The sequence below is a fragment of the Hipposideros armiger genome, unplaced genomic scaffold, assembly GCF_001890085.2.
Source record: "Hipposideros armiger isolate ML-2016 unplaced genomic scaffold, ASM189008v1 scaffold_74, whole genome shotgun sequence".
Taxonomy (NCBI): Eukaryota; Metazoa; Chordata; class Mammalia; order Chiroptera; family Hipposideridae; genus Hipposideros; species Hipposideros armiger.
This window is the reverse complement of record NW_017731424.1, coordinates 3,055,370-3,068,556: the sequence shown is the minus strand read 5'-3', so window position 1 is coordinate 3,068,556 and position 13,187 is coordinate 3,055,370. Positions and strand designations below refer to the sequence as shown.

At 47.3% G+C, this 13,187-nt stretch overlaps 1 protein-coding gene across 4 annotated transcripts in view; it reads right to left on the bottom strand.

Moving 5' to 3' along the window:
• PLPP4 (phospholipid phosphatase 4) overlaps nt 1–13,187 on the bottom strand; it is a 102,774-nt gene that overhangs the window by 58,194 nt on the left and 31,393 nt on the right. The window contains exons 3-4 of one of the 4 annotated variants that reach the window (XM_019642906.1): nt 5,527–5,617; nt 869–932 (exon numbers count right to left, since the gene is read on the bottom strand). The exons of 2 other annotated variants lie outside the window; for them this stretch is intronic. In XM_019642906.1, coding sequence (XP_019498451.1) covers nt 869–932; nt 5,527–5,617 — 155 coding nt within the window. The remainder of the gene's footprint in view (nt 1–868; nt 933–5,526; nt 5,618–13,187) is intronic. One more of the 4 variants, XM_019642907.1, reaches the window with a different exon arrangement.

The window sequence follows — 13,187 nt, the reverse complement described above, 5'->3', positions numbered from 1 at the left end:
ATAATCAATTTCAATAATCTATCAGAGCTGCCAGTGTACTGTTTCTCCCCTACTCGGCTGGTGTTTCTCCAAGAGTGGTTATTCACATACTGAACCAAAAACTCAAAGCAGACAAGGCCTGAGAACCAACATTTTGGCAGGGCCCCCATGGCGACGCTCAGCACGGACTGTTGCAGAAACACTGGACCAGGTCAGGGATGCCCTATTTGTACCCGTCTGCCTTCCTCCCTCTTTGTGCTTGGCCAGCACCCTGTCCCGAACAGGCACTGAGTAAATGCTAACATTCTGAGAGGTGAGCTACTCTGCCTAAGGCCAACAGAGGCTCAGGGCCAAGGTCAGGTCTCCAATTCAGGCCTTTTGACTGTTGGACTCTACAGAGACTAGCTCACTTCCAGAGCAGCTGGGGGAGAAAGCAAGATAAATGGAGACTTGGAATCATTTCCCAGGAGGGTAAGGGAAATGCACCATAAGACAAAACTCAAACGCCAAGCCATACTTCTTATCCCGAAGAGAACAGTAATGAAGTAACCTTATTTATTTTTGGAGACCAAAACTGACGAGTGAGTGGGTGTCGGGTGAGGCCCTGGAGTACCCGGGGATGGACTGGAAATGCCAGCAGTGGGCCCTGGCACACAAGAAAGTGTAGTCAGTGGGTCCTTCTTTAGCCCTGACCTGCTTGCTGAAATAGTGAGTTCATAATTCAAAGGAGAAGAAAGACGTGTGCTGAGGACAGAAATCCCAGAAGGACAACACTTTAAGGGAAACCCAGAAGAGCTCAAAGCTGTCCCATCCAGTGTCCTGTGGCCAAGGTTCCTACACAGGTGACCTCAAGCATCTAAGTCACCATTTGTTTCTTTCCGGAACTTACCTTCCCACTATTAACTTAATAGTGTTTGTGCAGACTCCATTCAAAGCAAGAGCCAAGGACACGGCTACAAAACAAAACCAACAGACAGAAAAATAACCAGCTGGCTCCCAAATCAAAATCATCATCATCATCATCATCATCATCCTATTTAATTTATGACCACAGAAATCTGAACCAATACTTTAAAAAACAGAGGAAAGTTTGGGTGGCTAGAGTAAAGTATAACTAGGATAGGACTTTAGCTAGTGACTCATGAAATTCCAAGCCCCTATGACACGAAATTTATCTCTACCCCTTGACTGAAATTTTCCATATTGTAGAGGAGCCCATCTATCCTGTTCTGGACTGACATGAACAGATTGAGTACTACAGCATGTAGAACTTCTTTTACTGGTAGCAAGAAACACTAACTTCTTTATTTCCTGTTGGCAACCTTCTCAGACATAATTCTCATCAGAGCCACTGCGGGAATCCTACTGTGGTCTGGGACATTCCCACTTGGCGAGTATGTCCTGATTGACCCATCACCCACCAACAGCTGACCATGTGTTATCAAGCAGATCACATTTCTGAGAAGGGGAAGAGCCCCAACACCTCTCTGGGCTTTGAGAAGGTTGGTCCAGGGGGTGCTTTTTGCCACCCCAAACAGCAGGACCTTCCGGAATACATTATTTTAAATATACAGCATGGGGACTTTCTCCAAGCAGCTCGGAAGAACTTTGATGAAGTACAGATCATCCAAAGGGTGCAGGTGACATGAGCTGCCCCTGCAAGGACGTCACACCTCTCTCCTGTGTTTACCAAGACTACAAAAAAGATAAGTCCTTGGGATGGAAGGTGAAAGGTCATGCATATGCAATAAAACCTACTGCTGCCCGTTCCATTGCTCTGATGAATAATAAAGCACAGGAGCTACCATTTCCCTTCGGCAAATACTAGCTATTCAATACTAGCTGGGATTTATGGAAGAAAATAGCAGTGGAGGGACATTTGTGGGAAGGAGCTGCCTAGAGCAATTCACGGTCATCAAAGCAGACAAATGTGTAGTTCTGCAAGCAGGAAGTCCTGTGGAGCGGCCAGCACAGTCACCAAGGGCACAGGCCACAGAGATGGAGACAAACCCCACCTGCTTTGCACAAGTCACGGGAAGCAGAGAGAAGGGGAGGGACCAGTTCAAACGAACACCTTCGTCAAAGGGGAAATAGTCATCTAAGTGTGAGGTGGGGAACGCTGCCATGTGTTAGTGTGGCAGCAAAGGAGGGATGGGCCGCTGGGGCGGAGAGCAGCGGACAGCACAGTGAGTCAGCAGCTTGGATGCAACTGGGGTATAAAACCTGGGACCGAGCGGGAGAGCCGGCGGGATCCTCTGGTTACATTCCGCGTGCACGGACCCTTTCCCAAATGCCTGTTCCTCTCCTTTCTCCCCAGCTCAGAGCACCGCTGAAACGGCTCCTTGACAGAGAGGAGGGGAAACTCCCTAGGCTGTCTTCGCTGCTGTGTTCTCCCAGCGCCATGACAATGAACAGGCTGGGAGATCTCCCTGAAAAGACTGGGGTCCTTCCTGTTAGGGCTGGTCCAGGAGACTCACTGCCGTGTTGTCCGGCAGGGCCAGACTCCTCCTTATCCTGGTCCTAACGTGGCGTGAGCACAGAACAGATCTCCGGGAACAGGCATCACTAGCTGATCTTCCCATGCCCTTGGGGAACTTCACAGACTGTTAAACTTCACAGACTGCGACACTGACCCAGAACAACGTACATCTCCCCAGCCTCTATACTGGCTGGGCTTACTGGTGCACAGAGCAGCTCTCTTTGAAAAGCTTCCAGTCGCTGAGCTAGAAAATGTGTGGATGTGATGTAACCACCGACAGCTGGCAACTTGACTGTGCTCCAAAAGTCTGAAGGAGGCAGAAAGGAGTGGGGATCTGGAGAAACAATATTTAGGGTGGAAGTCATCGCAGCATTCTAAAAGGAAACTGAACCGATGAGTATTTTCATCTGAATGGCACAACCCCCAGGGCACCAATATGGGGCCTCTCATGATACCAGAGAGAAGGCTGGGCTGAGCTCAGATGCACACAAGGCTGGCCAAGCAGGAAATGAATGACCCTCATCAGGAATGCTTGCTGATTAACAATAACCCGGTGGGTCTGGTTCATAAGGGCTGTGTTTACAGCATCGCACAGCACTGCGAGCTTGAGAAAAGTCAGAAAGACAAACCAGACTATGTCATAAAGAAATTCAAAGCAATGTGTCAAGCAAGTTAGCCTACGAGTGGCCTGTACTGACGACACTGCTGCTTAATGAAGCATCCCAGCGGCTCAAGGGGCTTCTGTTGTCACTTTTGTTATTGCAGGAGACTCAGCCCCTTCCATCCGTAACAGGGTTCCCTGTTATACAGACCTGGGGGTCCGCTGCCTAAACCCCTTAAAGCTGGATGCTGCTTGGGCCAAACCTCACTTCTCTCATTCAGCAACAGATGCACATGGACATGCAGATAAGGGGAGTTTTGGGGGTTCAGGTCGGCAGAGGACGCCTGAGTACAGAAGGGACCTGAGCACTAAACCACTCTCACTGAGAAAGTCCTGAATTCCAGATAACATTGGAAAAGCTGTGCCTAGTTTCCTGTCCTTGATTTTTAAATATCGTTCCTCTAATCCCTATTTCCAAGGCTTCCTAAACAACATGAGGCTCTCCATCACTTCTACAGGGCAGACTCTCATCTATTTAGGCCAACAGAACATCCAATAATTCCACCTTCTCTGTGAATGCATAGGAGGCAGGCAGGGTATGGGGTGCAATTATGAAATGTCACCTAAGGAAGATTTAGCTGAGAATGAAAAGTCTTAGAGACTGTGAGCTATTCACTGCCACTAACAGCAGCCTGACTCCAAAAGCCGGCAGTAAACTGTAACCATAACCATGAAGGACAGTTCCTACCTACAGTCACGTATCTTGGGATTCCATGCCAAGGGGGAGACGAGAATAAAGAATGAGGCAAAGGGATTTCCAAATCAACTGAGAGGGCCCCCAACAGGACACTTTGGGGAGCACAGTGATATCTGTTCAAACACTGCCCCAGCTGCTGGAGCCATGGGTGGCAGGGGCACCTGTGCACTTGTTGGAAAAACTGACTTTTCTATTACCTCAGCTGAGGAGATAGACCATGTGATCACCAAACACTGAAACCACACATGAGCAGCCAGAGGTACCCACCTGGCCTGAGGGTGGCAGCTCAGAGACTCATGGCCAGGCTTGAGAAATGAGTTGAGCCCGAGCCTCTGCCTGGGAAGTCTCGACCCCAAGATGCAGGGCAGCATGGAGGTGGGCACTGGGGCCGAACAGTCACAGAGGTGTGGAGGCAGGAGCACCCACCACTGCCAGCCAAGCCTCGTACAAACCAAAAGCACGGGCAGGAGAATGGGGCATGGCAGTGTGACGAGAAGAGGGAGGTCACGTGACAGAGAGGAGCCGTCATGAGCTGAGAGGGGCATCTCCGCTCCAATGTACCAGCTCCCTAATTCAGTCCCCAAATAGCTCCTCTGTCTTTTCCCCCCTATTCTTGGGAGTCTGTGGGATTGCTTGTATAGTCCTGTAAGTAACCCCCTAATTTATCTGAGAAGGATTCTGTTTGTTTCAACTAGACAGAGCCAACCAAAGCCAGGTTACATAAAAAAATGTTCCCTGTCCTGCTTCAGACAGAAATCCCCTTAATTGCTCTGTATACTCTAGATTTCATCCTCACTCCTTTACGAAGAAAAGGAGGACCATATTTTGCTACATTTTCATTTTCTCAAAGCCCAATAATTTACAAATATACCCTTTAGTGGGGAATCTCATATTTCCAAATTTACTCACTAACTGAATGTTAAATCCATATAACACACCACCACCAACGTTTGTGTGAGGGTTTGGGTAGCTTTTATGTGCAGTATCAAAAAATAAACATAACTCAGTTTTCATAAAAATAAAAATGCTGGGAACCTGGCTACGGGGAAGTTTATTTCGGTTGCTAAACAAACCAAGTGGCTCTGCAGATCAGAAAAATGAATTTAGTCCTAAAAATGTCAAACATGTCGCATGCAGATACAGCTTAGCTTGGGGACAGTTTCTAACAATGGTGTTATAATCGATGGCAAAGATTTTAGCATTCTTTATGCAATAACAATTGTTTAACTGCCAAAATGCCCCTAAACAGCAGATGAGTTATGGAGCTTGTGTCCAATTTCTCTTTTATTTTACATTTGCTTTTGCCCATATTTGCCTCTAGCCAATGGTGATTGGTTAAGGAGTCTGTGGTCGATTTCTGAATTGCCTGTAATGTGGGTCTATTACCCACAAATGTGAGATTGGACAGTCAATGGTGACAAAGTTTCCGATTCGCTTTCCCTTACAGCCTGAGCAGCACAGCTCTGATCATACAGACATTCACATTCAGCACAAAGGACAGCGACAACAGGGGGCCATGGAATATACGTTACTTCTCATCTGTGCATTGGTGCGTTTTAAGACTTAAAGTTTATCCCGTCTTGTTTCTCCCAAGCTGAATGTGACCAAGAGAAAAATCAGTTGGGTGCAGCTGAGAGATTGTTTTTTTTAATCTAGTGATCTAATTCAATTCAGCCCCATCCCCTAAAATAGGAACTGAGGATACTCTACCTAAGAAGGCTTCCTTAATTTCAGTCTTGTCTGTTCGCCGGATAATTTTCACCACACAAATAACGGCCAAGGGCGTGAGGAAAGAAATTGCCTGGAAGAGATAACAAATAATCCCTTATGAGGAGAGCGGCTTGCCATCAGAAGGCTGATTGATCATTAGTTCCAGTTAGCTTCATTTAGGCTCACCAGTGGAATGATCTTACTGAACTCCTGACCTCAAACAAAGAAGGATGGTTTGTATCTGTCCTTAAAGACTCCACAGACTTGAAAAATTGGAGGTCTGGTTATAATGTGGGTTATAATTGATTTGTAATTGCTGGGAGCCATGTTTAAAATGGTGGCTTTTTAAACAGAAGAGACGAGTCTATAATTATGATGATTCATGGCTGCCAGTAAGCCCCCTCATGTCCTTCCCTGCAGAAGGGTGGAAGAACTGCCAGCCTCCCAGTCCCCAGCTCTCTGGCAACACGGGAGTACGTAGGACTTGCTTAAAGTCCTTCAGTTCACTCCTTCTTGGTGCTCTTTTGTTGAATGTCATTTCTTTGGCAAAGCAGAGGTCAGTCCTTTTGCATGAAGTCTCTCTTCTTCCTTTCCTCCATCCCCTTTCCTCCCCTGACCTAAAGCACACAGAAGTGCATTACGTGGTTAGAGAACCAAGATGGTGGGATTCAGATGCAAAAAGCAACACTCATTACAGAACACGCTATGAGGCAGGAACTATGCTAGGCGCCATCAGGTACTAGAGTCTCTTAAATCCTCACGATGGCTCTGTGACTCTCTTTACCAGGCTTGGGGACTCAGCAATGTGCCAAAGGAGGCACAGCTTGTGGGTAGCATGGCCCATCTTTTGAGACCAGGTTGTCTACCTCCCGCATCTGGTCTTTCTCCAGCATTCTATAATTAGTAAGTTGTCTGCAACATTCCAACAACCAAGTAAAGGATATTTATGTTACTTCCTTATGGTTATAACATCTCAGGATACCAATATCAGAAGGGACTATCTCACGAATCCACAAGTGACCTCATAGTTAGTGGTATGAGGGGTGGAGTTGTGATTCACTATGGATCAATACTGTTCACACTTGTGGAAATCTCTACCTGGGCTCTAACGCAATGTCAACTTTTGGAGAGGGGCTTCCTAGTAGAACTAAGGCACGGCTAGGGGATACTTTTCTAAAAACAGAATTCATCCAAGTGAGCATGGTCCTTCAAAATAATTGACGAGGTTCTACATACTTACTATAACCAGACCAGTGGAGCTGAAAACATCTTGGGGATCATGCTTTGGGAACTGTCTTCAGAGACAGTGCATGAGACATAAGAACCCCTCTCCTTACTCATGGGCTTCCTTCTGACCACAAATGGTAGTTAACGAGCTTGATGAGCCTCCTTATCAGCTGTGGCCCTTGTCCCGTGAGGGTATTTGGAAGAATGTGGCATAGGACTAAGAGTAGCTGCAGGACAGGAGATGCAGAACTAAAGCTGACAAGCAGACAATTTGCTCAGAGGCAACTCAAAAGGCAACACTCACTCACCTGAAAGAGGTCCAGGAAGCCTGTGAAAGTGTCCCCAAGTGCCTGGGTGGCTGTCACACCTGAATAGCTGCAGGGCTGTGACAATGCTGAGTCCCTCGGTATGCATACAGGACAGGTCTGGACAATCTACATTTTGTAACAAGTACCTCAAATGATACTGATGCTAGTGGTGTCTGAGAGGCCCTGGGTCAGAGTTTTGGCTCACACATTCAGTGTTTAAAGAGTGAGGACTGAAGCCCCTGCCCACTCAAGTTCAAAGTTACCGTCAGCCTTGCAGAAGTCCTTAGTTAGCTCCTTCTTTCCTCTTACTCTAGGCGCCGTAGACCAGGCCACTGCTTCCACACAGGAGAAAGCAACTCACTGATCATGAACAGCATTTCCCCACCATCAGTCAAGCCTTAAATATGAGAACAACACAGAACTGAAGCAAACCTTACGAGACAATCCCAGACAACATACTCTATGGTTAGACAGAAAGAAAATCCCAGAAAAACAAGAGTTGGAAAGATTTTTCCAAAGAGCTTCCAGAGGCTGAGTGGGGAGTATGTCAACCAGACAGGAGATGGGGCACCACCCAGGAGACCCACTGATCAAAGCGCCAGACTGGGAACCCAGTGGCTCCAGGCTTGTGGCTTGATGGCCACGGGGGTCTCTCTTAGGCCTGCCCCCTGGTTCAGCTCTCCTGTGGGTCCCCACCCACACTCGCCCAACCAGACTGCACTTAATTTAACTGCTTCTTGGGCAAACAGCACCCAGGAGGACCCAGACGCCCCACCTCACGAGCTTCACAGGCGAGGGAATGCAGCCACCAGACACAGAGTCACAGCCCCCACCCGAGTGGCCGCAGCAGAAAGGTCTGCATGTGACTGTGTGATGGTCTCTCCTCTCATCCTAACGGCATTTGGGCTCAGGTCTCATTTGTTCTTCCCAGAAACGTATCCTAACAGATATCCTAATGGCAGCACCGTCCTCCAGTCAGGACAGTGAAAGACATAGTCACGTTTATCATCTGCCCCTTTGTTACAAATATTTTTCAACTTAAAGCTGGAATTAAGAGATGAACTCCAGGAGCCAACACATTAGGAAAACAACTTCCTCCTGCGGCAAAAGCACCTCAGCACCGAGTAAAAGAGAAATGAAGAGAGAATTAGCACCCCACTTGCACTCAGCCATCAGACGGAATCAAACCCATTGCCACAGTTCTGACCGAATCCTTGAGAAGCCGCTGTGCTACCACCTGAGCCGTGGAGGAGATGCAGATGGACTCAGAGATGAAGATGGAGGTTGGGGGTGGTTACTTCTATCTCCAAACAGGGATGGAGATGAAGGACCAAAATGGGCAGGAAATTTTCCCATGGTATTGTTTTTTGCTTAGGTTAATGTTTCCATGACTTAAGAATAAAAGTTTGAAAATCCTAGGTGTGAGCCCAGCGTACAAAGACAGTGAATGGCTACTGCGTATTACATGGGACCCGAGAGAGAACAGAACAAGGAACTCCAACCAATCACTGCCGCGGGAGGCAGGGAATATACTGAACTCTCTCTATCCTGAGGTTTCCCCACTAATTATGAGTACCAGCCTGCTAAATGTATACACATATTGGATAACGAGGGCAAACATGTTCTCAGAACTTACTAAGGACCATAGTCTGTTTTACCACTTCACATAAATTAACTCCTTCAATCCTCACAGCAACCCTATGAAGTAGGCTCCTGACTCAATGGGTAGGAAACAAAGGCACAGAGAGGTTAAGCAACCTGCTGAAAGTCACACAGCTAATAAGTACTAAACTGGAGATTTGCACCCAGACTAAATCAAGCTCAGCGCTTTTGACCACAGTGTGATAGCAGTTCTCACTGTGGAAAGTTAGAAGCATTAATAAAACATGGTAAATGCCTTTTCTTTGAAGTGGACTTGGAAGTAAAGAGGTTCATTTCCAGGGACATGAGTAAGTCATAGAAATGTGAGTGACACAGTCATGGACTAAGCACCTACTATGTGTTAGGAGCTTTCCCCACATTTGTCTAATCCTCTCACTACTCTGTAAATATTATTGAATGGAAACATTTTCCGTCTTGTACAGATAACAAGACTACAGCTCAGAGAGACCGTGAACACACAAGGGCATGCAGCTAGTGGGACTAGGGCGCCCCCAACCAGGCTGCCATGCTGCTGGGGTGATCGCCTTGGCCTAACAGCCCCATCTTACAGATGGGGAAACTGAGGCTGAGATAGATCTTGTATTAAAGAACCTTTTGTAAACTACTAATTAATTATACTACCCAGAGCCCGCACATAAATCATTAAACAGGATCTGGAACGCGTGGTTTTGCATGCGGCTCGTCCACAGGCTGGAAACAGGGCTCCACAAGGGGAAATGTGAGACACCAACTCTGGTTAGAGAGCTCGGTTCAAGCCCCAGCTCTGACACTTATCAGCTCCATGACCTTGAGCAAGTCACTTAACCTCTTCACCTTTGGGTCTCGGCTTCCTCATCTGTACAGTGAGTATAATAATAACATCTACAGTAAATATTGTTGCTAGCATTTACATTTGCCACCAGTTTCTGAATGCCAAGTATGTGCCACACACTAAGAGAAGTGTTGTAAGTCGTGGGTAGATGTTTTCCTAAAGCCACAGGAAGAAACTGGGGGACACCTATGATTCCTTCAGTTCCATACTTCAGTCTTCCCTGTTCTTCAAGGGCTTTCTGTTGTTTGATGCTCTCGACATTCGGGGAGGGGGAGGGCAGTGTTGTTAAAGACCCCCTTTTACAGATAAGGAAACTGAGGCACTGAGAGGAGAAGTGATTCTCCCAATGCACAGAGCTAGTCGGTGGCAAAGCTGGGAGCTGACCAAGGCCGTCCACACTGCAGCCCACGCCAACGCCCCCCAGAGTCCAGCAGAGAGTCAACACCCAGTAAAGACTGGCTATTGGTGACCGTGTCATTATTTCCCAGGAAGTCTGCTAACACATGACCCAAGCTACTCAAGGGGTACCAGGACCCTTGACCCAGCACATGGGAAGAAAGCTTTCTAAGCTCCAGCCCCCCTGTGTCCTCAGGTCTGAGTAAGAGGGCAACTGTGAGTACAGGTAGGCAGTCGGGGACAGGAAGAGCGTAATCCGTCCACGTACCTTGCCACGCCCTACATAACTGACATCCCCAACAAGGGCCCTGCCTTGTGCATCCACCAATGAAACCAACCCAGGAAGAGCCATCAGTGCTCCACCATCGCTACATCCCGAAAGTGGGTCACCCCCACGCGCTGACGCATAGTCCCGCGCTGCCAGGAGGCTTCTGGGAATCAACAAGGCTTGGAGCATCATGTGTGAAGGGGGGAAGGGCATGAATGTGCCAAACATTTTAACCACCAAAGGGGTCTATGCAGAGCACCCTGATATTAGGATGTCAGGCAGAGAAGAGCTTGTCACTGGGGTTCATTCACATCAGACAAAACAAGGGGCCCAAAGTGACTTCATCTCCAGAACTTGACAGAAAGGCGTGCTGCGAAGTGCTTGGAAAGACAGCCCCGGACAGGAAGACACCTGGAGACGGCTCTGCTGTGGGTAAACACTCACAGCCCTCCACAGAGGGAAGAGCTGTCTAAGGCTTTCAAAAGCACCTGAAAAGGAAACTGTCCATCACAAGCCAGCTTCTTCTCTTCTCCTTCCCTCCTCCCCCAAACTGACTTTATTTCTGTCTTCCTCAGAAGCGTCCTATGCCAGAACAGAAAGCCGTTTTATCACATCAACACAACATCAGTAACAGTCTATGAAAATGAATCTTCTGGACATGTCATGGCCTGAGCAAAAAGAGACAAGGACAGAGGATAGGTCTTGGGTGGATGCTTTTAAAGCCAAGGGAAGAAACTGAGGACACCTATTATTCCTCAATGCCGTACTTCGTTGCATTTATTCTTCTAGGGCTCTCCTGTGATGCTGGGCCGTCCATCTCATGTTCACGTCTGCGACCCCACTAAGCTCATAACCATCTTATTCAGCTTTGTACCTCGACTACCCGGCACTGTGCTTGGCTCAAGGCGGGTGCTTCCTAACTGTCTGTTGAATTCAGTAATAATGCACTAACCCGAAGCTGTCTGCAGTATGCTTCTATCCTGCCTCCCTCTGCCCGCTTCCCGCGGGGCCCTTTCTCTCCTGTTATCTGCACCTTTACACACCTGCTCTTCTAGGCGTAGCACGCTGCTCACCAGCTCTCCACATAATCCCAGCCTCCAAGGAGGCTTCAGAGCTGAATGGCTCTGGGAAGGTCTGCACTCTGGCAGCCGGCGTTCAGATCCTGGTCCAGCCACTGCCGGACTGTATAACCCTGGACAAGTTGCTAAATCTCAGGACAGTTTCATGTTCTCCACTGAAATGGTGGGTTAACAAAAGTGCTGACCTCAAGGGATTATCTGAGATGCTGGTTTCAAAGTGATGAGCACTCAAGAGATGGTGGTGGTGGTTGTTACGACCATGATGATGGTGAGGAGGACAACGACAATGACACTCCCTAAAAGCTCACCTTCGCCTCTCCTCTGGCCCTCTCCACATTCTATTCTGCTTTAAAGTACCATCTCCCCCAGCATCCTGCAGGGTCCCTGAGGGTGTACCCCAAATCTGATTGGACCTCCCATCACCTGTAGCTCCTATGGCTTTCCTGATCCACAGCAGGCTCTGGAAGAGTTCCCTGAATGCACAAGGACATGACTACTGCAGACAACAGAGTGCGCTGGACAGCAACACCAAATACCAACTGAGCGACCCCTCTACACCAAAAAGGAGGATTTCAAAGAGGCTCTGAAAACCCCTAATTCTCAGGAAGGAACCACGACCTCTTCTGAATAAGGGAGCAGCTGATGGCTTGGGGACTTCCAGGAAACGTTAAGTCAGACTCAGCACGTGTGGAAACAATTCTCAGCCCTCTCCCTGGTCAACAGGAAGCCAGAGTGAGCAAGGGAAACAAACTCTCAGAGTCTGAAGGTCCAACCACACACCCAGCGTTCTTGTTCACAGATATCTTCGCCTCAGCTGACAGTGCCAAAGACAGAAAATGCGACTTAGGTCCTTTCTGGTGGTCTTATTAACATTTACTCTGCACTTTACTTAATCCCCTAAGCATCATCTGATACTGTTTGTGTGACATTTGACCAGGTGGCATCTCTAACACTCTCACTCTCTCTCTCTCTCTCTCTCTCTCTCTCTCTCTCTCTCTCTCTCTCTCTCTTTCTCTCCCCCCACCCCAAGAAACACTAACTCCCCAATAACCAAACATCAGGGTTCATAGCAGCTACCTTTAAAAAAACATTGTGGTTACAAAGTTAGAAAGTTCGCCTTCAGATTCAAACATTCCAACCAAAAGTACAGGAGACCCCAGGATTGTTTCATTATTCATTATTGATTCAAATAATGAAATTTGAGCTTTCTATTTTTTTATAAAACAGTGAAAATATATGTTCTGTTACATTCTTCTAGAAACACCCTGAAGGTCTTAAAAGACCAAAAGCAGACAAATGATACCTTACATTAAACTCTCAATAAAACCCAGGAAAACGGATCTCATTTATGTGGTGACAAAGTATCTTTCCTCTTCGTGTTACAGGTATTATAAAGGTATCTATTGCTTTCCTTCTGTTATTACAGACCCCACTGAATCTTGTAACCAAATGAATGAAATTCATCAACTACTATTAAGGAAACAAAAGGCTGAACTTATTCCATCGGGAGATTAGTGGGCATGAGTCAGTATTTGGGGCTGAATACCCTTCTAGTCTCTGAGAACCACGGCACTGAATAACTCCTTTACTGCCCCCTGCCCAGCATGGCCAACATGTAAATGTGCTCCTATGTGTCTGTCTGCTCCCAGAATATTTGTGGCGTTTGTAGCCAGACTTCAAAACAATTCATTGTTCACATAAATCTAGGACATAGCCACAAATTTCTCACATTATCCTATATGAACATTCATCTCCAAATGGTGTTTTACGGCACATGAAATGTGAAATCTCTGAAGAACGGGGATAAATGTAAACAGAAGCACCCCCACTCCCCCACCCCATTAAAGCCATGGAGTAAATTCCTTGGACACACACTGGTTCCTTTATTTCTAAGATTTATAGAAGATGTG